The sequence below is a fragment of the Corella eumyota genome, chromosome 5 (genome assembly GCF_963082875.1).
Source record: "Corella eumyota chromosome 5, kaCorEumy4.1, whole genome shotgun sequence".
Taxonomy (NCBI): domain Eukaryota; kingdom Metazoa; phylum Chordata; class Ascidiacea; order Phlebobranchia; family Corellidae; genus Corella; species Corella eumyota.
This window is the reverse complement of record NC_137494.1, coordinates 8,433,989-8,459,546: the sequence shown is the minus strand read 5'-3', so window position 1 is coordinate 8,459,546 and position 25,558 is coordinate 8,433,989. Positions and strand designations below refer to the sequence as shown.

Below are 25,558 nucleotides of genomic sequence, written 5' to 3'. Positions count from 1 at the left end.
CAGGGGTCGGTAACCTTTTTTGCCTTGCGAACCGATTTAAAACTGGATTCTTTTTCGCTGACCAGCCTTTATGTTTTTTTTACACTTTCGGGTGAAAGAAATCAATCAGTTTAGCTAAAAATGATATTTCAAGATACGCAAATAAGTTTTAAGCAATTTATTCCTTTATCAAATCGAGAATAAACATTTTTAAATGTTTCTACGACAAAGCCTACAAATCAAAAAGAAAAGACGTTTCTGTTTCTAAGCATTAACCTGGAAAAACATACGGCCCGGTAACGTAATGCTCACGGACCGGCAACCACTGACTTAAGATATATAGTAACAAACCATTTCCATAGTGGTATTGCTTTTGCTTGCCTATGTTTTAAACAATAAAAACAAGTTAAGATGTTTAACCCCGGAAAACTTTTTATGTTTCACATGCGTTTGTCTTTTACCTTTGCAGTCAGCAAAATTGGAAATAGACGTTAAAATTTTTTGTTAAAAAAATGATTAGTTTAAATCTGTATTCTAGTATATCGGCTTATATTACTTAAAGACACATTCTCAAGAAACATATGACAAAATGACTTAATATTTGTAAGTTTTTTAGCAATTTTTGAAAATTTTCCATTGCGTAAAATGAAAATCCTTGCATGTAATTGTCACCTGCGTAATTGTCACGTGTGACGTTTTATGTATGCGTAATTCACGTGATATCGGTAATTATAAATAGCCAGTCACTTTAGACTTATTTATCAGACAGCCTTAAATCTGTATTGCTGCTTATTAAAAAATACAATGCATGTTGCAGTACCTTTTGCCGTTTCCTGTTTTGGATTAGTTTTGACAATAGCTGCTTTAAGTTTACCTAATTGGATTAATCAGCAGCAAGATAGCATCACTTCGGTGTATTTTGGAATCTTTCAAATATGTAATCCGAATCAATGTTTTTTAATAGGTAAGAGCAGTTTTTTTATCTATTACCTTAATTTTTAAAAAATATTGTTTTATTACTTAACCAACTATATATTTGTACGTGTATAGTTGGAAAATTGTTAATTATGCTATTTTTGTTAATATTTTTAGATACGCGAACTGGTTCAGCCATAACCTACACCATTGGATTCTGCCTTGCTATTATAAGTGGTATTGTCGCATCAGTTTTGCTTGCACTTGGAACGTTTAGAAAGAACGGAAACTTACTAAAATATGGAGGAGGAACCCTAATGTTTACAGGTATAAAAGACATCTTTTGGTGATCTTTCTAGATCTTAAAAAATCACCCACGACCAAATTAACACATTACGAGCGCATATGTTTTAATAACTGCATAGCTACATTTTAAATCCATCGCAAAGTTATCTCGGGTAACAAAAATCAGAAAAACAAGTCTGCCCTAGTTTCTCTTGCAACTGGACGAGCAATCGATCATGTTATTTAAGACAACAAACGTTTTTTATAAACGTTATACGAGTGACCATAAAATTTTTTTAATGAAAAGTAGTTAATTATTTTAAACTTTATATGCTGTGTTACTACGTTTAAGCAATATTAACACATAACACAACTTTTTGTTTTGCTAGGTGGTATTTCACTGGGTTCAACCGTATTTCTTACCATTGTATGGGCAGGTGGTTGTAACACGTGTTCTGTCCTGTATGGAGTCTACATTGCATTTGCTGCTGGACCAATTACTTTTATTGGAGGTTTATTAGCATTCCTCTACGGAAAACGAATAGCAAATAATTCTTTGTTGTTGCGCAATGATTATTCTATGTAAAATTAATTATGGTTCGAAATCTTAGATTTCGAAACATATTGTTATTGTCATTATATTTATTATTATTATTATTGTTTTTATTCTTATTTGACGAATTTTGAAAGACGATAACTTTTGTTCTTTAAAACTAAAAGTTCTAAATTTTTAGTATGTTTGTTATTATCCCAACGAATCGCAAACCTCCTATTAACGACATTTAATTATCATTAATTACTAATTAATATATTTTATTATTAAAATTTAAAGATTAAATTTGCTGAAATTTTAATATGTTGTTGGTATTATTATTTTGTATGTTGTTATTTAAAATGAAGATTTAACTCTAGCTAAATATCGTTTAATCATTATTTTTGTTTTTTTATAAAATAATGAATCAGTGTGAGTTTAACGCTTGAATAATTTAATAGCGTTCTGGTTGCCGTCAAAAATCGTTCTTTTCGCTGTCCATTAAAGTAAAAAATATTGGTTGAAAATTTAAGTAAAATGTTAAAATATAAGTAAAAATTGTGTAAAATTTTTGTTTCAATTGTTTTGTTATTATTATATTTTAATACTTGTTTGATTACTAAAAATTAAGATCGGTATTTTGCTTTTAAAATTAGTTTACTTTTATATTACAATATCAATGAGTGCGTGTTCGCTTGTTAAAATTAGGTTTAAATATAAAAAAGTTTATTATGGTTCGAAATCTTCGATTTCGAAACATATTGTTATTGTCATTATATTTATTATTATTATTATTGTTTTTATTCTTATTTGACGAATTTTGAAAGACGATAACTTTTGTTCTTTAAAACTAAAAGTTCTGAATTTTTAGTATGTTTGTTATTATCCCAACGAATCGCAAACCTCCTATTAACGACATTTAATTATCACTAATTACTAATTAATATATTTTATTATTAAAATTTAAAGATTAAATTTGCTGAAATTTTAATATGTTGTTGGTATTATTATTTTGTATGTTGCTATTTAAAATGAAGATTTAACTCTAGCTAAATATCGTTTAATCATTATTTTTGTTTTTTTATAAAATAATGAATCAGTGTGAGTTTAACGCTTGAATAATTTAATAGCGTTCTGGTCGCCGTCAAAAATCGTCCGTTTCGCTGTCCATTAAAGTAAAAAATATTGGTTGAAAATTTAAGTAAAATGTTAAAATATAAGTAAAAAATGTGTAAAATTTTTGTTTTAATTGTTTTGTTATTATTATATTTTAATACTTGTTTGATTACTAAAAAATTAAGATCGGTATTTTGCTTTTAAATTTAGTTTACTTTTATATTACAATATCAATAAGTGCGTGTTCGCTTGTTAAAATTAGGTTTAAATATACAAAAGTTCATATTTAAATTTATAATTTAATTAATAAGCCTACTAAATAAATTATATTTATAAAAAGAATCAAATAATTTCGAACCATATTTTATTTATCAAATAAATCTAGTTATTATTGTTTTTATTCTTATTTGACGAATTTTGAAAGACGATAACTTTTGTTCTTTAAAAATAAAAGTTCTAAATTTTTAGTATGTTTGTTATTATCCTAACGAATCGCAAACCTCCTATTTACGACATTTAAATGTCACTAATTACTAATTAATATATTTTATTATTAAAATTTAAAGATTAAATTTTCTGAAATTTTAATATGTTGTAGGTATTATTATTTTGTATGTTGCTGTTTAAAATGAAGATTTAACTCTAGCTAAATATCGTTTAATTATTATTTTTATTTTATTCTTTGTTTATTTTTACTATTAACTAATTATAAATGTCGTTTTTATAATCTGGTTTTACACAATAATACCAGTTAATAAATAAATATCTTTTCGCAATATGGCTTTGCTGGATTTTCATATATTAAACTTATTTTTTTTAATATTACAACGAAATAAATAAAATGTACTGTATTGTTTTTTTTTGGATTTCAATACATATATAGAAAATGATGTCGAACGTAATCTGTAAATAATTATAAATTGTAATGTTTTACAAGAAAATATTTTTAATCGCTCAAATGTTAAAATAAACTAAACAAATACAAAATCTCAAAAATTTACATTTAAAAAGTTGTTTAAAAAACTAATCATGCAATATTGAAATACTTTAGTAATTTTTAAACATTTTTTAAACATTTTTTAAATTTTCTAATACAAATTGAAGAGTAATTTCTCTCAGGAAGGCATCATTTAATCTTAAGACATATACTTAATTCAGAAAAAAAGGGTTGCAAAACGTAACAGGTTATTTTTTTCAGAATGGATTTCTTAACTTTTATTTGAAAATATAGTTATGTATAACATGCGTTTTGCATTTTATTTCAGTTTTTTAAAGCTAAATAAAATCAGTTGGCAACAAAATAGGGACTTTCCCTAATCAATAAGAGTAAATTTTCTTAAATTTGTTAAAAGCAATGACGTGACATTGTTCACGTTGGTTTAAACTATTGGTTGGTGTTTTTCTTAAAATTCTAGTATTTAAACAAAACATTTACGATTAACAAACACAATTTAATGCTTTCGTTTAGCTTATTTTGTGTTTAATAAGGGTATATCAGACCCAGTTGATCAGTTTATTTTTCTGTCAGTTCTGACTGATTTATATTTTGAAACTACTTTGTTTAAATGGAAATTTTCCGTTAATATGGTTCGAATATCAGGCAGGACCAAGTTTATTATTTCAACATTGCTCTTTGTTATTTTTTTATTCAAATTTTGTAAGTTTGTGTTTTTGTTAAATTGCTATCTTTTAAAACATTAACTTCGAAATAGTACAACTGCAGTAAGTTTAAATTATTCATACTATCTTTACATTAAGTTATTATTTTCTTTACAAAAATATCAACTATTCATATATAAAAGAGCTTGGTCAATAAAAATAAGTATGTTAAATTTATAGGCGTACAAGTTAAATAAAACTGCCATTTGTGATGCATGGGTAATAAGTTAAGAGTTGCAATTATGTTTCGATAATTAAAATGCTAACTGAAGGACAAGCTATCGAATAGTATTCTTAAAGCCACTAATTAAGCTATTTGTCTAAAAATGTTTTATTTTTTAGATTCTTACCCTCAAATGATTGTGGAAACAAGCTTTACAATAAATAATTATGATGAAACCAATATTCTAACTTCCCAAAGAACTTTAAAAACCCCATACAATAAAAGAGGTATTGCTATTTTTACAGTTGACAGGAAGTTACTTCGGACCCTATTATATGAGCTAATTAATATATTTAATTTTAGAATATGGTTCAGCGCAGGGTTATTGCAATTTTCCCTCATTAATGCATAATAAAACAGAAGAAGGTAAATTAATCATTGGTTTGTAAAACATTTTTATCTTCATATAAACATAAAATCACATTTTTTGGCTGTGAGATTTAACACATATAAACTTAAAATAAAGGTCAAATTATTTTTCACTGTACATTGTTAAACTTTTTAAAGGTATTGCAACACAAGGTTGGAAGCTTTTACAAATTCATGTTGTGATTCGCCATGGTGACAGAACCCCCTTAAAATATGATAAATATGGGGTGGACAAAATAATACCAAATTTTTGCAATATGAATACAGGTTTAATGACTTTGTTATTCAATTTTAAACGCAAACAAAAATTTCCTTGGATTTGTAAATAAAAAAATTTCGCAATGACTGTCAATGTAAATGTTGTTAAAAGTATTGTATTTTTTTACTATATTTTAATGTAAGCATATGATCTCTAAAATAAATATTTCAACTAAACAGAAAATAATGACCAACAACTAATAAAATATCGAGATTCTATCATCCAGGATTTTAAATCTGACATCGAAAAAAAATATTTTAAAGAACTTCCAGTCCCCAACAATATTATTTGTCACCCTGCACAGCTTACAAAAAGTGGAGCAGTAAGTATTTAAATTAGAAAGTTTTTAAAAATTTTAAATTTTTACCAAAAAATATTTTAAGTTTTTAATTTTTTTTTATTTTAAAGAGTCAACATTTAAAGATTGGAAAATTACTGCACAATAAATATGTCGAAAAACACAATTTAATTGACCCATCTATAAGCAACAATGCCCAGGTACATGTAGAATCAACTCAGATTCAACGTACAATTCAAAGTGCTGTTGCTCTACTCTATGGTATGTTGCCAAACTATCATCTTAATCAGGTATATATTATAAAACCTTCAATTTCAATTATGTATCCTAATTTTAAGTTTTAAGAGGTATAAATTTTAGCATTTTTAACCTGTTCTTAATAATAACTTAAAGTGTAATAAAAACAGTAACATTGTTTTGTTTACAATTTTTTTACAGATTCCCTTTTATTGGGCTGGGGCTTTATTTTGTGGATCAAAATGTACTTGTCCTTTGGCTGAAACAATGAAACAAAAAATAAATTCACAAAAATATTCTATTTATATTCAAAGACAAAAGTTGAATAAAACTATACAGAAAATGGGTGCTCTCTTGAACAACAATGATCATACTGGTAACACATAAGTTATTTAAAAAAAATATATCTTTAGTATTTGAAAAAGATTTTAAGTATTGTGGGATTTATTTTTGGTTAAGGTTCAATAATTGATCACCTTATTCTGGGTTATATGTGTAAAGGCCTTTCTTTACCCAACAAAACCAATGAAACACAAGTTACCACAACAGATCTTGATATTGTAATAAAGGAAGATCAGAAAATGTACAGGTAGGTTTAAGTTAATTTACTTTTCTGAAAGGCTAAATTGGAAACTAGTAATTAAAAACTAAAAAAAACTCTTTTTATCTAAATTTCTAAATTGTTTTTTTAGAGACATCAGTCTAATTCCCGAGTATCGCAATCATGCAAAGTTAACAATACAGCCGCTACTTAGTGTAATACTAAAGCGAATGTTTTTGTCAGTTAGTGGTAAATCCGGTGTTAAGATTTTTCTTTATTCTGGTCACGACAAAACGATTACACCACTATTGCAAGCATTGGAAATTGACGATTTTAGGTGTAAAATTATATATAAATTTCTTTTACTACTCTACCTACTACAACTTTTTCCTGTTTTAAATGTATTCTTTGTTGTAATAAATTTTTTAATTTTTATAAACCTTTTTAGAACAATAAAAATACCTTCTAGCACTTTATAATTGTCTTGCCAACAAAAACGTATTATTTTTTTTAAATTTAAAGATACTATTTAATTAAGTTAAAATTCCTATCTTAAAGTAATTTTTTTATATAGGCAACCTCCTCTTGCTGCCAGATTTATATTCGAGTTATGGAAAAGCATTGACGATAAATATTTTATAAAGCTAATTTATAATGGTCAAGACGTCACAAATAAAACTGAATTTTGTAGTGGTAAGTTAGTACTTTGAATTTTTATCTAGAAAAAAAAGATTAATTTAATAAAATAATTTTTTTAGCTATGTTATCTTGCTACTTATACGTGTTTTTAGGAAAGTTAAACGAAGGCTGCCCTCTTTCAGTATTTAATTCTTATGTTCAATCTGAAATGTTTACAAAAATTGGCTTTTATTCGAGAAAGGAAGCCTGTAATTAATTATATTAGATATCACGTGTTTACCAAAACAATGAAAGGTGTATGTAGTTTTAGTATAGGTGCTCACAAACAATTAGTTACATTTAATTTTACATTTCAATTTCTATGCTTTAACTACTGTTCTGCGATTTTTAATTAACAATAAATTTTTCATATTTTGAATCAATCCATAATAAATTTTTTTTATGTTCTGTATTTTTTTATATTCTAAGCCCTATTTTACCTTGTTAAATAATCCTTTTTTTACACTTATATATTGATTGCTACCTAAACCACTTGTATATATCAAAAACAAAAGAATGTTTCTGCTTTAAAAGTTAGACAAGAACACAAGTTGCTACTGCTAATTGCCTCATTTACTTGCTATTTATTCACATTTTACTGTTATTTTTTTTATGCCATATATTTAAAACTTAAATTCAATAACTTATATTTGCTGCTGTTGATATATCACAGGTACCCTTTTTACTTTATATTAGTAATTAAAGCACAAAAATTTATATGTTAAACTTGTTGTGTAGATCATTTTGTAAACACATTTTTATTGCTGGTTATAAAAACTGTTAAACGTCATTAGAAAATCATTAATTGCAATCTAACATTACTTGTTCTTACTTAATTTGCCTGTGTTGAAATTAAATGTCATTTATGTCATTCTTACTTGCTGCAATAAAATTTTATTTATATTTAGTTTAAATTTTACCTGTGAAGTAGTTTTCTTCTTTTAAAGCAGTGTTTCTCAACCCCGAGTCCGCGGACTTATTTGAGTCCGTGAAAGGACCTGGATGAGGGCACGAGCATAGTCGCTTAGGGAATTATTATTTAGCCATTATAATTAGCCAGTGCCTACTGTATTACAAATAAAATGCGGAATACAGTAGAATTATTTTAATACATACCGTATTTAATTTCCATATTTTAATAATAGGCTACTGTATTTAATTCCTTTTTTTTGTAAAATACAGTGCTTGCGTTTAAAGCTTACTTAAAAAAACATTGCCAACTATTTTCGGTAGAAGGCTATTGAACTACCTAATTTATATATATATATGGTTTAAGTCCGCGTATATTTAGGTCAACTTGAAGATAGTCTATGGGCAAAAAAGATTGAGAACCGCTGTTTTAAAGGGATTATAAGCGGTTAAAAAAAAAATTATGTTTAACTAAACCCATTCAATATAAGAATTATTTACTCAAAAATAAATAAAATGCTTTAACAAAAAAAACTTAATTCAGTTATATTAAAAATAAACAACAACTGTTTATTATAATTTTTAAAATGTTTTTTAAAATTCTTTTACAAAAAATTCACAAAGCCAAAAAATGACATAATCCCAAAGTGAGACGACGTCGCAACCGCCCAGACTGTCACGAGACTAAAACACGAGTTAATGACGTCATACTAATTTGGTAAAATTGCTATTCGAATTATCGATTTCTTTTAGAGTTATGTAAATACCAGCGGACTAAACCTATCGTTGTGCAGTCGGTCATGTGATTAAAAAAAGCATTAGCGTCTTTGCCAATGCAGATCAGCAGATAGTATTGTTTGCAGAGGGTTTTTTCAAATTGTACATAAATTTATATAACAATCAGACAATACTAATTTAAAAATATTTGACCATATATATACAGATATAACAGATATAAGCACATTAAACTAGAAACTATTTTACATCTCTAGCAGAGTAACGGTTGTAAGGGGTTATAAATAATTAAATTGGTCAGTTGGTGGGTACGGATAATACTAAAGTACAGGATAGGGGTGGAAAATAGTGGGACCAAATGTCCAAATGTAAACGTTTACAGAATTTTCGTGCATGCGTAAAAAAATGGTGTGACTGTGCAAGCGTGACTTATGTTTGCATAGTTCAAAACGCTACCAGGAGTGCAAAACGCTAATTTTAGTTGTGCATTTAAAAAAATGTCGGATCTCTATTAGTTTCGCACACCCTACACAAACAGGGTGTGTAACCGAAATACGGCACATGTAATTAAACAGAGGTTGCATAAATTAAACCCTTACCCTAACCATCACATATTAAGTTTACCCGTTAACACATCTGACTCGTAAAGCGGACTAAGTTTTACTCATTAAAACATATTTCAACTAATTTTTAATGTCTGGTTAAACAATTGCCATACTTAGGTTATAACGGCTTGTTAAATTTGGGTGTGCGAAAGTAATAGAGATCCAAAATGTCTTGTGCATACACACTGCCTTACTTTCCAAAGTGGGCATCACTCACAACATTTTAAGTAAATAGTACAAAAATTTCATTCTACATTGCTCTATGGTTACCAATAAAATTGTTCTATGGTTACCAATGCTCTATGGTTACCAAAAAAATATTCTAAATTAAAAACCCTAACCTTCTTTGAATTCACTGTAACTTATTGATTTATAAGTTCCTGCATATACATTTTTAGTAACCAATAATTGACTTCTTTTTTTCCCGTAATAACAGCTGTGTTGCTGAAAGTTTTTACAAGAAATCAACTAAATTATCTTTTTTATTATAACTAACAGATCCAACAAATTTTCACCTAATTCAGAGTTACAAACTTTAAGCTGAAATAAGGGATAAATTAATCGAGTGTTAAGTAACTGCCTTTAGCTGTGATAATAATATAAATATGAGTGATTTTGATGCAAATCCTTTTGCTGACCCATTTCAAGATGGTTCGGTACAGCAGGCAACTGCAAAAAGTGAAACCACTTTAGAGGATTATAATCCGTTTGCCGGCAATTCATCAGGAGGTTTAGAAGCTAATCAGCCTGCTGTTATGCAACCAACCAACCCTCCAGCATACAACAATTATGGAAGTAACAACGAAAAATCAGCACCACCAGTAATGGCACCTGCAGCACCTGCTCCTGTGCCAGGTCATGAAGAGTTACTACGGCGACAGGAAGAACTAGAAAAAAAGGCGGAAGAGCTTCAAAGAAGAGAACAACAAATGGCTTCGGGCAATTACAATCCTAAGGCTAACAACTGGCCTCCACTGCCAAAATGGTTTCCTTGTAGTCCTTGCTTTTACCAGGACTTTGCAGTTGATATTCCTCTTGAATTTCAGGGGACAGTAAAATTCCTCTATTATTTGTGGATGTACTTTATCGTAATCATGTTTATTAACATGTTGGTGTCATTAATTGTTTTTACTCAAGATAGTTCGGCAGGGATCGGGTTTGGGCTTTCAATTTTGTGGTTTTTAGCTGCACCATGTGCTCTGTGCTGGTATCGACCAGTTTACAAAGCATTCAGAAGTGATAGTTCCTTTAACTTCTTCCTGTACTTTTTTATCATGTTTTTTCAGGTCAGTTAATTAACTTTTACTTTTATTTGTCTTTAAAGTTTAAATTTAGCATCTGCTAAAATCTGTCATTAATTATAAAAACTTGTTGACGGCTTTAAACATATTTGTATGCAATGTTTGTCCACTTAAGGTAGTCGTTTCAATATTGATGTTTGTTGGAATTACCAATAGTGGGTACAGTGGGTTAATCGTTGCCCTTAGTCACTTTGATTCTGATAAAGGCGGGCCTTGGGTTGGAATTATGGTTATAGTCCAAACTGTGCTGTTTGCAATAATGGGGCTGCTATCACTATTTCTTCTTAAAAAGGTATTTCGTTTTTAATTAATTTTTTTTAAGAAATAAATTTTTTCGTACTAGTAACTAATTAACTTATTTATGCTATCAGCCTATTAAAGGTTGTTACGTTTGATAAAGGTTAAAAACTAACTTGTTTTTTTAGGTGCACTCACTTTACAGAACCACAGGAGCAAGTTTCGAGAAGGCCCAGCAAGAGTTTGCAACTGGGGTTATGAAAAACCCCGGGGTCCAGACAGCAGCAGCTACAGCAGCTACTTCTGCCGTGCAAAGTAGTTTACGTGGCCAACACTAAAGAAAAAAGCTTTAATAATCTAGTATGTTTATACTGCAGTTGTATTTATAAAAGGGCTTGGTGGCCTTCAGACGTCTCAACTCATTAATAATTGAGATCTACGCTTCAATAAAGCTTATACGTTTTTTAATCGGTAAATATCAAAATCTAGTTGTTCTTCATACACTTGGTAAGATTTTGTTAGTTGTGATGAGATATATAATTGAAAATTAATATAAATACTAAAACAAATTTAGTATATCAATAAAATATCATTTATGCTAAAAAAAGGTATATATACAATTTTATTAATAGACTTTAAAAATCCCTCTAAAAATATATTAGCTATCAAAACTAATCAAGCCTTGCTTTCTTTTTGAAAATCAATAATTTTCATTTAGGCCATTGATTGGGTTGGCCTTGGCAATCTTTTGTTTTACTATTTATCTATATATATATATATATATATATATATATAACTATCGGTAATTGTTGTTATAATATGTGTTTAAGTTTAGCTATTAGGTCTATTTAAAAAAATTTCTGTAGGTTATAATTGTATTGATAATTGCTTGACCGTGAGTAGTTCGTATTAAAAATTGTTGACCAACTGAAAATTTATGATCAAAGTTCTTGTAAATATAAGTGGAATAATTTAAATTACTATTGTTAAGTTCATGGTATATATATATATATATATATTGATGTTCAATATCTAGTAAGCTTCTTATTAGAAAAATCCACTGTTTGATTGCTAAAACTTTTTCTTGTTAAAATTTTGCATTTAAACTTCAAAAAATTATTGTTTATTTATTATTTAGTTGGTGAAATTCGAAATCTGTACTACTATTAGCATGTTGTTATAAAAAATGTTATTTAAAACTTTTGTTATCGTTCTTTATAGTTAATGTATGGCCAACAAGCTGCTTGTTACGTTAGTTGTCTTCAGTTAAACCTAAGAGTGTAAAAAATTAATTGTTTTTATTGCAACTTGGTCATACATTTCAGTTAGACAAAACTAAACCTTTATATGGCACTCAAACTTTAAATTGTTATTGTTATCTGTAGTTTAAATTACACAGATTAAGCGTTGTGTGCTAAATGGTAAAATAGTTGCAATTTATTGATATTGCAATTCCAATATTGTTGTAATATATCCAGGTAATGAGAACTTGGTTTTACTTTCCTTTTGAGGTTATTTTAAATAAATTATTGTAATGGTGGAATTGTATATTATTGAGTATGTTAAATATTGTAATGTTATTAAAAAGTTGTCTTGATAAATGTGAGTACATATACTATCTTATTGGCAACAGATTTAATATCAAATGCTTAACTATAATGTTCCCATGAACTTATCTTTAAGGTTGTTAAAATGGCTTGTTTAATGGGCAACTACTGAGTATTAAAATATTAACCAAAAAAATTTATTGATGACTGTGGCCCCTGTGACCAAATTATAATTTGTTTGGTAATTATTTTTATAGGTCTACTTAAAACAAATGTTAAAATAATAAGTAATTTTTTTTATACATCAATGATTTTACAAAATATTTTATATAGCCATCTGATAAACTAAAATCAATTTAGGTATTGTAACCAAAATACTATTAAATAGTTTTACGCAAATATGTAACCTTTTAAAACAAATTTAACTATTTTGTCAACCGGTACCTATTGTCTCATAGCTACAAAACAAAACCATTAAAATGTAATAGACTGTTTTGTAGTTCCCTCGTTCTAACAAAGACAGTTAAGCTTTTATAAATAATTTATTTTGACAAAATTTATTTAAAAGAGAAATTAAAACAGAGTGAATGCACATTAAAATCCGGGTGGATTCCAATTCAATTTTTGAACCACATCAAAGATATTGCAACATTGAATAATATCACCAGGTTCTGGGTGCTCGTGGTCATCCTTAAAAATCAGTGCACACTCTGTGCCTGTCTGTATTTCATCCACATTGGTTTTGTGATGCCTAATTGATAACAAATCACCTATATATATAATAACAAAAGTCAAAATTGAAATAACATAAAGAAAAATTATATGAAGTGCATTTAACAATAACTATGTCACAAGTTTCAAAACAATTTTTTTTTATCTGGTATGTAATTTGTACCTTCGAATATTATGTTATCATTTCTTATTATATTGTGAGGTAAATTAAATTTAAGTGATCCACTTTTAACATTGACTCCAATCGCCAACTTTTTAGGTGATCGGATTTGAAATGTTTTTAAAACTTCAGCTTCACCTAAAGTTAATAAAAAAAAAATAAAAACATTTAAAAAAAATTATTGCATGTTACATTAAACAATGGAAAATTAAATAATTAAATTTTACCAACGACATCGGTAGATTTTAAACAAGGTAAAATATTCTCAATTTCAGATTTTAGAATTTCCACAAAGCGATAAATAATATCGGTGTGATGGATTTGAACTTCGTTTTCAGCTGCATCAGAAACAACGTCTTGACTTGGTTCCAAGTTAAAACTGAAAATACTTCCTAAAGAAAAGAACATTTAACACTCACTGCTTTCGTGCTGTGGTACATTAAAGTAAGAGTAAGAACTACCTGCAGATTAATTACCTTGCAATTATAAATGATAATATTCCAAACTGGCAGATGCAATTAAACACTGACAACAAATGTTACTCTATGTTTAAGCCCTAATATCAGCCTTTTCACTTTAAGGATCAATTATACAAAAAAATGTGCAATATAAGTAAGCACTACATTTTTATTAAGGAATAATGCTTTACCAATACCTTGAAATAGCTTTGCTAATTCTATATCATGTTTTGTCACTGGACCTACTCCAGAATCTATTATTTCCATGACACATTGCTGTTGACAATCGTAATTTTTTAGAACTTGTAACAAAGCATCAAGTGAACCATCAACATCAGCTAAAATATAAGTTTAAATATATTGAAAGAAAAACATTTTTCAGCAATGGGTCAGTTATATAAATTATAATACACATTAAAACAAAAATAGGATTAGTTTTTATAAAGATCAAAAAAAATGTCTTTAATGTTTAATCAAATGCACAAACAGAAAAATAACGTCCAACTTAATGCAAAACATTAAAAATTTACATAAAAAAATAAGCTTTCTTTGTATTTTAATGGAAGCAGTTGAAAGTGAACCCATCTTATTAGGAAAAAATACCATGTTCCAACCAATAGTAAATTAAAAGTTAACACATAATCCACCTTTAAGTATAATTTTATAATTGGGCACTCCATCCGTTGTCTTTTTATCATAAAATCTCTTGGTTTCTTGAAAAACAGCTATTGCCCTTCGCTCTTGTGTGTGAATATTTTTGCGCACCTCTTTGTAAATTCTAAATAAAAAAGACCTTAAAAACCAAAACGTCTAAAGTTTTTTTTTTTTTAAATCAACAAAGTATTTACCAAAAGGCAAAAATAAAAAAAATTTGTTTTAAAATACTTTCAACGTACTCTCTATCTCTTTTTCTTTCTGTAGCCAAGTTTGTTTTTATAATTTCATTTTTGTCGATCGTTTTCAGATATTCTCGATATTTAATGACTTGTTTTGCCCTTGCCTAAAAACACTTGAAACAATGTACAAAAAATGGTAATGGTTATTCTTTTATTTAAAAATAAAGAAGGTAGTTTATAAAAAAAAGTTTCTGTATAACGCTAAAAACCCTTTAAAAACAGAAACTTTTAGATAAATAAAATCTTTCTTTTGTTAATATATTTCTAAACACTCTTTATAACATTTAAGACTATGAGATTAAAAAAAGAAAAATCCCAAAAAACAACAAAATCAAATTAATTTCTTTTAAAACTTACCAAGGTAGGCACTTGTAGAACATTTTCGCCAACTGTTGGTAAAGACTTCCAACCTAATATATCAACCGCTAGGCTCGGAGGAGCACTTTTTATTACTGCTCCTGATTCACTTTGCAAAGATTTAACTTTAGCATAAGCCAGACCAGCTACTAAAAACTATTCGTAAAAAACATTTTAAATAATAAATACGATAACAGATTAGATTTATTTGTATGCAGCAATAAAAAAAGTAAAAAATTGTTATAATATGTGAATTGAATTTGATATTGCAGGCTTTGTGTACTTTTTGGAAATGTAAACCGGACGATTTTTAAATCATTAATAATAAAGTTAAGGCATTTACTAAATTTTTTTAAATAATAGAGGAAATTGATGGAAAACGAGAGGACCTTAAGTAGTTAAGGAATGTTTTAGATGGTATATACTTATATCTATAAAATATCATTCTGTTTTAATTTAATGATCGTTTATATTCACCTTGCCCTTAGTTAAGGTTCCTTGTTGCATTACACAACTTCCGATGAAGCCCTTGTGTTTATCATGTCTTGATTCCACCACCACACCTTCCACATTTCCATTTATATTTGCCCTAGGGTCCAACATATCAGCTTGGACAAATAAGCTTTCCAGCAAATCAGGTAAACCTTAAAAAGTTGAAAATGTAAATACCAAATTACAAGATAGTACAGACAGATATATAACTACTAGTCAATATATTATCGTAATATCGGTGAAACTTTCAGCTAATGTTTGCCCACAATAACTTACCTATGCACCACAAACGGCAGTTTTATTTATCTTGCAGGTCTGTTACTTGGACATACATATATTGTTCCTTAAGCTCAATTATATATAGATGGCATTAGTTTTTCAACTTTTTTTAGAAAATACTAAAATATATATTTGAATAATCTAAAAAATGTTTATCAGCTTTTAAAAGAGTAAAATTTAAAACAACTAGTTGGATGTTGAATTACCTTCTCCAGTCTTGGCAGATATTTTAACTGATTGAATTGATCCTCCCATATCTTCCGTTTGTATTTCATGTTCTATTAACTCTTGAGAGACTACTTGCTTTAAAAAAATAACAAGTTGCACTTCAAAAAAAGAAACTTAATTTTTTCCAATAACATGGCTTATTAAAAACATACAAAAACAAACTTTTTAACATAATACAATATATCTAAGATATATGTATTTTCTTTTAAACATGTCATGATATATTTATGATATATGGGAAAAAACTAACAAATACAAATAAAACCAGATTATTTACCATCAAAAGCCTTAAACAAATATTTAAATCCCTAAAATTTCAAAAAGTTTTGTTAATCTACTTACTGGTTGAGCATTGGGTAAATCACATTTATTAATGGCCACCACGACTTCTACCCCAGCTTGTTTAATCATTTTAATCGACTCGATGGTTTGTTCCATCACTCCATCATCTGCAGCAACAACCAACACAACTATATCTGTGAGCTGAAAAATAACAACCCCTTTAAGACTACCTACAACCCCTCTGCTTAAAATGATTTTAAATTTTAGGGTTTGTGATATTAACTATGTTGGGTAAGAATTGTTGCATATTAACACATTACAAATCATTTAAAACTAACTTGTGCTCCTCTTTGTCGCATTGCTGAAAATGATGCATGACCAGGAGTATCCAAAAATGTGATTTTTCTTCCACCAACTTCAACTAAAACAAAAAAAGCCTTTTGTCCAAGATATAAAAACAATTATTAAGTTTTACCTTTTTTGAAATATGGGACCAATTAGGACGAAAACAAATAATACTTAGTTTACATAAAAAATTAGCATAGTTTTGTTATTAGCCCATTTCTAGTTTTAAAAAAGTATTAATATATACAAAAAAGCTTTTAATGAAAATTTAAAGGTAGAAGTTACTTACTTGCAAACGCTCCAATTTTTTGAGTAATTCCACCTGCCTCTTTTTCAGCTACTGAAGTTTTTCTAAGAGAATCTAAAAGGGTTGTTTTTCCATGATCCACATGCCCCATTATTGTAACAATAGGAGGCCGAGAAGTAAGCTTGCTCTTGTCAATATTACGACTACAATAAAATTAATTTTGGAAATCAGTAAAAGGTCTTTTCATACAGCTTTTTTTAACACCATTTTTTAAGATGTAGCAAAAACAACTTTATATCCTAAACATAGGGTAATATTTGCGCTAACCCGTTCTTAAGTTGTCTTTGGCAGTTTTTAAAGATTTTCAATAATATTACCAGAAAATTACTTCATGTATTAAAGTCAAGTGTTCTTACCACTATATCACAATGTTTGTGACATTTTACAACAACACAAAAACAACATAATTAAAATTTAGGCATGCAATAAGTTACACTTAACTTTTCTATAAGAAATTTTACTTTAAATGCATTACTTTTTACCCCTTCCTAAGCAATATAACAAATTTAACAGGATATCAATAATTTTTTTTATTTTGGTTAAAATTTTCAAAATGCAAAAACTTTAAACACTGACCACTTGTAAACATCATGATCTTCCAATATATTTTCTTCCTCTTTTAACGCTTTCTCGTTTTCAAATTTGTACCGTCTTCCAAGTTTAATGATACATCTTATTAAAAAAGGCTTTTCAATGACTAAAAAAAGTCAAGTTACTAATACTTTAATAATTGTTTACTTTAATTTAATGTTTAAGTGGTCGTCTTGTTATTTTAACAGACTGCACAAAAATATAGCAAGTCAAAGTATATAATTTTACTCGCAGCTTGGAGACTTGGTTTTACTACATTACGTCCAGTGTGCGATCCCCACTGCTCGCTGTAGTGCCCTTTAGTAAGGCGCTATAAACGATATGAGCTCATGCTGAGCCAACACAAAATAGGCAGGTTAATTATCAAGCAATTGCAAATCTACTATATCCCAACTTGCTAAAGGCAACTCAAGACTGAATTAGGGTAAATGATCTCAAGTCGACCTTTCACATCTGGAATAAATAAAGTCGACCTTTCCACATCATGAATGGAAAAATGTTAAAATAAAAATATATAATAGTATGTAATTCAAGAAACCCTAAAAGTAAGAGGAATTTTGTTGACCATGAAGTTAAAAAGTTCATTAAAAATTAAAAACTTTAAACATATTCAAATATGTTATAAATACTAAAAAAGAACAAAATTCTTATGGAATCAAGCCTTACTGTGGTTAGGTAAATATCTTCTGTTTGGTTCAAGGTATTGAATAGCTTCTCCAATTCTTTCTAGTTCAAATACATTTACAACTTAGGTTTGTTTGGTATTTATTTTAGGTAAACAGTATGAGTTTTGTTGCTTGTATTTTAATTTTTAAAAAAGTCAATAAAATTAATTTTAAATATTCTAATTTATACTTTTATAGGTTATTTACCAATTGGTAGGTTTATAGCTTTTGCTAATTCAGCAACTGTCATGTCGTTTTTTATTTTTACGATTTCAAATTTTTTAGCCTCTATTAATTTTCGTTTTCTAACAATAACTTCTCTTCTACTCTAAAAAAATGAAGGTGGGGTCACTTTGGTATTGAGTACAGTATATAAACAAAACTTTAAAATTTATCATAACTTGGTTATTGTTTAATAATACTGCAGGTTTAAAGGGTAGTTACCTTGTTTTTTGTTGTCCTGGACAAGTCTCCTTTATTCTGATATTTACTCCAATCAACCATTTTCATATTTTGTCCAGTAACAAATACTGAGCGTTTTTTCATTAAAGTAATGCTAACCTATAAATAATAAGCCACTTTTAAGGTGTTGAAGAACCATTTGTGTTGTTAGGTAAAATACTTGTTACAAGATGTTAACAAAATAAACTAAGTAAACTATACATAGTAAGAAAATATAATCAGAATGTAAGTAAAGTACCGGCAGCGTGGTGTGGTGGTAAGAACTTTTGCTACACCACACATGAGGGCATGGGTTCAATCCCCACTGCTCTCATGCTGTAGCGCTCTTGAGTAAGGCGCTATAAACGGTATGAACTCCTGCTAAGCCAGCACTTAATCAGCAGCATAATTACCGGACAATTATAGTCTCTATAATATCTCAAACTGCCACAGGCAACTCGAGACTGGGTCGGAGTAACTGATGTTACTCTATGTTTGGGTCGCGTATTCAACTTTCCCACATCGAGGATAAAGATATATACAAAAAAAAAAAAAAAGTAAGTTTCATAGCTTTTATTGTTTTATATAGAACAAGTGTTCTTACTATTTAAATACCTTACGATCTTTAAAACATGTATTAAAACATGGAGTTATTAGGCTTTGACCACGTGTTCTTATGATCATCATCATGTACCGTGTGATAATTAAAAGGCTTGGTCAAATACTGGGTTAATAATGGATAAACAACACCCATAAATTTGTTTTAAACCTAGCAATGTTAAGCTTATTCAGTTATTATACAACTGTATTATTAAATTTTCCCACGCTCTGACGTCAGTACTTGATCAAGCGTGACATGTTTTGGAAAAGCTTGCTTGTTTTTTGTATAATTTTGTCATTTTGTAACAATTTTTATAACCTTTTTTATACAAAAATACAAAAATTAAAAAAAAATGTTTTTTGTTAAATTAATACGAAATTAGTAGAAAAAAAAGAAATTAGTAGAAAAAAACTTTGCAATAAATGTAATTAAAAGTGTTTCCCGATAAAAAATAAATAAATAAAAATGTAAATCTTAATTTTCAATTTAAAGTATTTTTACAGTGGTAATCCTCTTGAAGCAAAATTACTACAATTACTGCGCAATAACAGCTAAAACTGCCAAATATTTTAAACAAATATAAAGTTTATGTCAAATATTATATGGAAACCCCTAATTTCAATAAAAAGGAATTTTCGTCAGAGCAACTGTAGTGTACGTGGCAAGATAATATTTCTGGTCACACGTATCGGTGATAAGTTTATCTAAGTGTTTGTATTTTAATATTGGTAAGTTTGTGAGTTGGTATTTAAAAACAAATAGTCAAAGATGGATACAGCACTAAACTTTGCCGCAATGAGCAGATACGTTTCGCCCGTTAATCCAGCCATCTATCCACATTTAACTTTGGTTTTACTCGGTATTGGAATTTTCTTTACGGCTTGGTTTTTCGTGTACGAAGTTACATCTACGAAGTACACGCGTGATTTTCATAAGGAGATTTCAATGGCATTTTTTGGTTCGATTTTTAACGGCTTTGGAATTCTGTTTTTATTGCTTTGGGTTGGAATATACGTATAGCCTTGCGCTAGCAAAAAAGCGCGTCAGATTATAGAACTTAAAGTAAAATCACAATAACATCATTTTCTGCTATATGGACTTTTTTTCTGAAGCAAAGAAAAACAATATTTTTTAATATAAATAAAACAAAACCATTTGTTAGTTTCATTTGAAATTTATTATGTGACATTGTAGCCTTTGCATTAAAATAATTTTGTTTGCATTTAAAAGTAATGTTTATCTTACTGTATGTCTGTCCAAGTTATTTTGCAATTACAAAAAAAAAAAACCATTCACCAAAACCACTAATAAACTTCTAAAATAAAAACAATGTTTCTTTTATTGTTTTATAAACTATTGCTATAATTGTATTTAAATGAGTTAATTTTTAAATTGTAACTATTTACTAGGTTTAATTTTTAGTGACCGTGCTGAAAATACTACCAGTATTACACATTTTAACATGGATGTTTTTAACAAGCCTTACGAACTTGAAAACCAGCTTATACTAAGATTTCCACAGGAGGAAGCCGACAAACTAAATGAAATTATATTAGCAGGAAACCTTAAAGATCGCTTAAAGATTGAAATGAATGCTGATGGACAGAATGGAACGGTAATTTTGGATGGTGAAAAACTTTCTGTTAAGTTACTGGATTTACCGTGCATTATTGAAAGCCTTAAAACACTTGACATGAAAACTTTTTACAAAACAGCGGACATTGCACAGATTTTAATGTGCAGCAAAGAAGATAGCGACTTGCAACCTAAATTATTAAGTATAAAGGACAAAAAATATCCCCACGGCATTACACCACCCTTAAAAAACGTTAAAAAGCGAAGATTTAGAAAAACGGCACGGAAAAAATACATTGACTCCCCTGACATAGAAAAAGAAGTAAAACGGTTATTAAAAGCCGATATGGAAGCCGTGAGCGTTCATTATGAAATAGTCGCTGAAGAGGAAAAACAAAATGACAAAACAAAGTCCAATCCTCAAACAAAGAACATTGACATTACAGATCAAGATGAGTTGCATAAAATTTTTCAAGATCTTTCCAGTTCGGAGAGTGAAAATGAGAAAGATGATGTAAATGTGGAAGACCTCGACGGAGTAAAAGATATCGATATAAGAGATATTCCTAAAGGAGTGCCTGTTGTAACTGACAAAAGAGAATGCGAAAGATTAGAAGTAAGACTTGAACAATTGTCCTCTGAGTTAGCAGAACTAAAAAAACGCAAACAGAGAAAAGAACATTTAATAAAAGGTGAAAACATTAAAAATGAAATGTTAAAAAGGAGATTTCAGGGTGAATTAGAAGAATTAACTCTTAGGATTTCTGAAACTAGACAAGATTACTTACACACTCTTGCACAGTTGGGACGAACAAAATAAACTTTTTTTGAAAATTGAAATCCAATCACTTTTTTATTTGTTTAAAAGTGCATGACAAAAAGTTGCTAAGCTATTTTGTCACAAATTATTGTAAAATGTTTGTGATACTGTAGAAGATAATAAAGTATGGCATCTTTTATATAAAAAACACTTTACAATACTTCGAAAAATTACCTCTATTATTATTTTTTTTTAAACACACTACTGTTATATTAACAAGGTAGATTAACTAACATGTTGTTTGTGATTTGCTACTGTTGCAGAAGTTTTTCAGCTGCTATCATATTTCGAAGAAGTGGTTTTGGAGAGTATGGGAAGATGCCTCGTTTGTCTAATTTTTCGATCTTCATTCGGAGCTCCTTTAACATGCTTAAAATTCTGGTACAATCTTCGTTAGAAAATACATTTGATTGGGCAAAAGTAGAAGCAAAATATTTTAAATATTTTACGAAATATAACAAAAACTCCGTTTCATTTGCTGTCAACCAATCAAGTAAAATTGAAGTGTCGAACGAAAGATGTTGTAATAATTTTAAAAATCCACTATGAGGATGAAACAAAAATTCTTCTGTTGATTTTAAACTAAAATATAAAAACAAGTATCAGAGATAAGCAAAAAACATAAAAAAATCTCAACCTTTTTGTATATACATGGTTAAAAAAAGGTAGTTTTTTTGCAAATATGAAAACATAAATCTTTTTTGATTTTAGTTTATTTTACTTATCATTAAAATCTCTAGAACTTTATCTATATAAACAAGTTAACAAATCTAATACATACAAACAAATATTTTTAAGTAAATCACCTGATTGAAAGATGAAGCAACAATATTTCAATCAGTTCGTCATCCTGTTCCAAAAATAAATCCAAAATTTTATCTTCTATGCTGGATTTCTCTTGATCAATATCAAGTAAAATTCGAACAATTTTACTTATTTGAGAAATATTAGACATATTGTTTAAAGCACACAATTCTGTTGCATGTAAGGTAGTAGATACTAACGCCATAATTTCGGCTTTGTTCAACTTTTTCGTTGATACAGCAAAAGATGCATTATCAGATGCTTTGTAATGGGAACAGACCAATTCTTTTAAAAAATGGCCATTGCATGAATTTTCCACATGGACAACGAATTTTTTTGCTATGCCAGCTTCATATAATGTGGTATGAGGATCGTGATTATGTGAAACTGAAAATATTTTTTTTAGAACCAGCAAATTTTTCAGTCTGTATTGATGTTGTGATAAAATTGTGTCAAAGTTAATAAAGATAAAGTCAATATTGGTAAAAATTTGCTGTCTATATTTGTTAAGGGTATCAATGGATAAAATGACACCCAAAAATTCAAGGCACAAACACAAATTATCAACATCCGTACGTAAATTATGAAAACATTTCCAAACACAAAATGACATTATTACATTTTCAATAGTTTTTCCCGTTAATTGTTTTAAAATAGCAGCAACCAGTTCAAGAATTTTAAATTGATTGGTGTTATTTTCTTTCAAAAATTTATTCACTTTAAATAAGACAAGACAAAAAGTATCAGTTTGATTAACATTGCTAAGGTTGTTTAAAATTGCAACCAGAGTGCATTTGCTTGTGTATTGAATTATGTTATCTTCAGTTAAAAATGATTTAACTAGGATGGATATTACGTTATCAGATGAAATAAATTTTAACAAGTTAGATGCAATAGTAATATTGAATATTTCCAATGAAAATAATTTGGAAACATTTTGTATGGTTGATAAGCATGATAACAAAATATTCTTTTGTCTATTGCTATGGGCATTAAAAAAAATGTCTTGAAACTTATTTAAAAGACCTTGAGGAATTTCATTATAAGTTTTTTCTGTCAAGTTTCTTATTGTAAGAATATGCAGTTCTTGTAAAGTTGTAAGCATTGTTAAAAGTGTTTTTATTATACAAAAAAGGAGTTTATTACATCATCACTTGCGGTTGTTGTGTAATAAGTAATCCAAATCTTCGTTTGCAGATAATACGCTGACGGGAGTATTTATCATCGGGGGAAAATCGGGCAGGGTGAGCTGACTGAGTAGGTGAACCATTTTCCGGGTGCTCTTTTTTTAAAGTGTATACTCGCTTGCCGTCATCGTCAATGTAATATTGCAAAAACATGATAATAATCCCTTATAGAAATTCCAAAATCCTAGTAAAACAGTATAAGAAAAAATCAAAATCAATGTTTCTAATTTAACTACCTATAGTCATATAGAATTTACTATGACTTAACAACGTACTATTCTTTCTTTCCGTATCTTCCAGCTAATAAGGCTGTTGAAGAATAACACGTGTTTGTGTTTTGACATTTGCAATGTTGCCAACGATTTTTAATGTCATGGTTTTCAATTTTCTTAAAATGTATAAATTCCTAAGTAAGTATTTTAATAAACAAAACCTAAAAAAACAAATCATCAAACACCCTAAATTAAAATATTTTAATAAATTTAACATTGGCAATACATTTTACGTATTTTTAAAGCCATCGAAATATCAAAGCTTTTTATTTAGTAACTTTCCAACGGACAAAACAAACATGAGTAAATAAATCAATATTACCTTATAGCCTAAACTTCGGCAAATAAAACGAATTAATACCGTATTTAACATATCGCGTATTGGTATGCAAAATATGTCAACGCATTATTTTAAAGGGACATTGAAAAAAGCTAAAGAATACCTTTATGGCGACGGTAACATTATGTTGTATTCTCTTTAAAACTCGTTTTGTAGCAATATATTATGGAAAATATATGTAGTCTCTAGCACGAGCAGCCCCCAAAATATAAAGGGAACTGCTCAAAAAATAGAAATCAACGAACAAGGTGATGAACATACAGTTATTCAATCAAATTGGAGAGATGCAGTAAATGCCGCACACGAAGGCTTGACAGGTTTAAGGAACGTTGCTGTGGATTGCGAAACTGCAAGTAATAAAGATAAAATTGATACACCTAAAGAAAAGGTGACCCTTTCTAATGAAATGAAGAAAAATGTTGCTTTTACACTACGAGGCCCTGGAATACATGAATACAAAGATATCGAGATAACGTTTAGAAAAATGGCTGTACATTTAATCTATCTGTGTGGGATATTATACAGCAGTTTGATGGAACAGAATACATACATGGCCTTATCACTTTTGTAAATGGTCCCTATATACCGGATCTTGCTGAATATGCCATAGTTTTGGCACACCAGTTTAAAGAAGAAAATGTGCGCTGGCTAACTTTTTGCTCGGATTCTAGGGCCTGGAGAATATTTAACGAAGGGTATGGAGATGATGATGATAATTCTGATGAGGAGGATAATATTGAAGAACATTATTAAACATTATTTAAATATATATTTTTTTAATTGTTTACAAAACTTTTAAAAAATACCAAATTAAAGGGTACACAGTTTGAAAATGATGATTAAAATATAATAAGAAATTTTTTTTTAAACATTTGGGTTACTTATTAACCAATGTAAGCAAGTTTATTATCAGGCTACAGTAGTTTGTATTGTTTTATTAGTTTTTGGATATCACTTAGTCATCCACCTATCTATCAACTTTATTCAAATTGTAAATAGTAAAAATATTGTTAAGAAAATATTGGACATTTAATTGTTATCAATTGTAAATGTTGCGTAACTTTATATATGTAACTTAACATCATCCATTCACATTAATAGCATCATTAGTATTTGTGGCTTTCCGGTGTAACTTTACATGTATTTGATCTAGAAAATATAACCAGCGCAACTTGTTTGTAAAACGGAAAACCGGGCAGTATTTATTCTTCGTGTAATTAATTTTAATCGTAGTTCGACCTTGCCCAAAAAGATATAGCAGCTTGTTAAAACGCTCTGGCTGTTAAATAAAGTTCACTATC

The 25,558-nt window shown here is 28.5% G+C and overlaps 6 protein-coding genes across 7 annotated transcripts; 4 read left to right on the top strand and 2 right to left on the bottom strand.

Annotated features, from left to right (window-relative positions):
* The first annotated feature begins 755 nt into the window (after positions 1–755).
* On the top strand, positions 756–1,953 carry LOC145753194 (uncharacterized). Its single transcript, XM_082569595.1, has 3 exons — positions 756–943; positions 1,072–1,221; positions 1,569–1,953. The coding sequence occupies exons 1-3, from the start codon at positions 784–786 to the stop codon at positions 1,763–1,765; spliced, it is 507 nt and encodes a 168-aa protein (XP_082425721.1). The 5' UTR covers positions 756–783; the 3' UTR covers positions 1,766–1,953.
* Positions 1,954–4,267: 2,314 nt separating this feature from the next.
* LOC145752857 (2-phosphoxylose phosphatase 1-like) lies at positions 4,268–7,884 on the top strand. Its single transcript, XM_082569215.1, has 11 exons — positions 4,268–4,484; positions 4,829–4,936; positions 5,013–5,075; positions 5,217–5,345; positions 5,517–5,659; positions 5,746–5,925; positions 6,074–6,248; positions 6,332–6,461; positions 6,565–6,750; positions 6,988–7,106; positions 7,205–7,884. Exons 1-11 carry the CDS (start codon positions 4,412–4,414, stop codon positions 7,306–7,308), a joined length of 1,410 nt encoding a protein of 469 aa, XP_082425341.1. The 5' UTR covers positions 4,268–4,411; the 3' UTR covers positions 7,309–7,884.
* Positions 7,885–9,801: 1,917 nt separating this feature from the next.
* LOC145751796 (secretory carrier-associated membrane protein 1-like) lies at positions 9,802–12,479 on the top strand. Of its 2 annotated transcripts, none has more exons than XM_082567902.1 (3): positions 9,802–10,630; positions 10,761–10,933; positions 11,067–12,479. In XM_082567902.1, the coding sequence occupies exons 1-3, from the start codon at positions 9,946–9,948 to the stop codon at positions 11,214–11,216; spliced, it is 1,008 nt and encodes a 335-aa protein (XP_082424028.1). In that variant the 5' UTR covers positions 9,802–9,945; the 3' UTR covers positions 11,217–12,479. The 2 variants fall into 2 exon arrangements, with proteins under 2 accessions (XP_082424028.1, XP_082424027.1); XM_082567901.1 differs by having other exon boundaries at positions 9,803–10,626; positions 10,757–10,933.
* Positions 12,480–12,971: 492 nt separating this feature from the next.
* LOC145751794 (translation initiation factor IF-2, mitochondrial-like) lies at positions 12,972–19,446 on the bottom strand. Its single transcript, XM_082567899.1, has 17 exons — positions 19,274–19,446; positions 18,662–18,778; positions 18,425–18,545; positions 18,219–18,278; positions 17,538–17,658; positions 16,944–17,104; positions 16,648–16,730; positions 16,370–16,510; positions 16,006–16,102; positions 15,506–15,672; positions 15,029–15,184; positions 14,672–14,775; positions 14,423–14,553; positions 13,973–14,113; positions 13,545–13,709; positions 13,321–13,455; positions 12,972–13,195 (listed from the first exon to the last, which is right to left on the bottom strand). Exons 1-17 carry the CDS (start codon positions 19,346–19,348, stop codon positions 13,020–13,022), a joined length of 2,151 nt encoding a protein of 716 aa, XP_082424025.1. The 5' UTR covers positions 19,349–19,446; the 3' UTR covers positions 12,972–13,019.
* An 833-nt stretch (positions 19,447–20,279) lies between these two features.
* On the top strand, positions 20,280–23,153 carry LOC145752390 (transcription initiation factor TFIID subunit 7-like). The gene has a single exon (XM_082568669.1). It carries the CDS (start codon positions 20,722–20,724, stop codon positions 21,652–21,654), a length of 933 nt encoding a protein of 310 aa, XP_082424795.1. The 5' UTR covers positions 20,280–20,721; the 3' UTR covers positions 21,655–23,153.
* On the bottom strand, positions 21,669–23,601 carry LOC145752389 (uncharacterized). The gene is made up of 2 exons (XM_082568668.1): positions 22,461–23,601; positions 21,669–22,236 (listed from the first exon to the last, which is right to left on the bottom strand). Exons 1-2 carry the CDS (start codon positions 23,561–23,563, stop codon positions 21,906–21,908), a joined length of 1,434 nt encoding a protein of 477 aa, XP_082424794.1. The 5' UTR covers positions 23,564–23,601; the 3' UTR covers positions 21,669–21,905.
* Between the last annotated feature and the right edge of the window lie 1,957 nt (positions 23,602–25,558).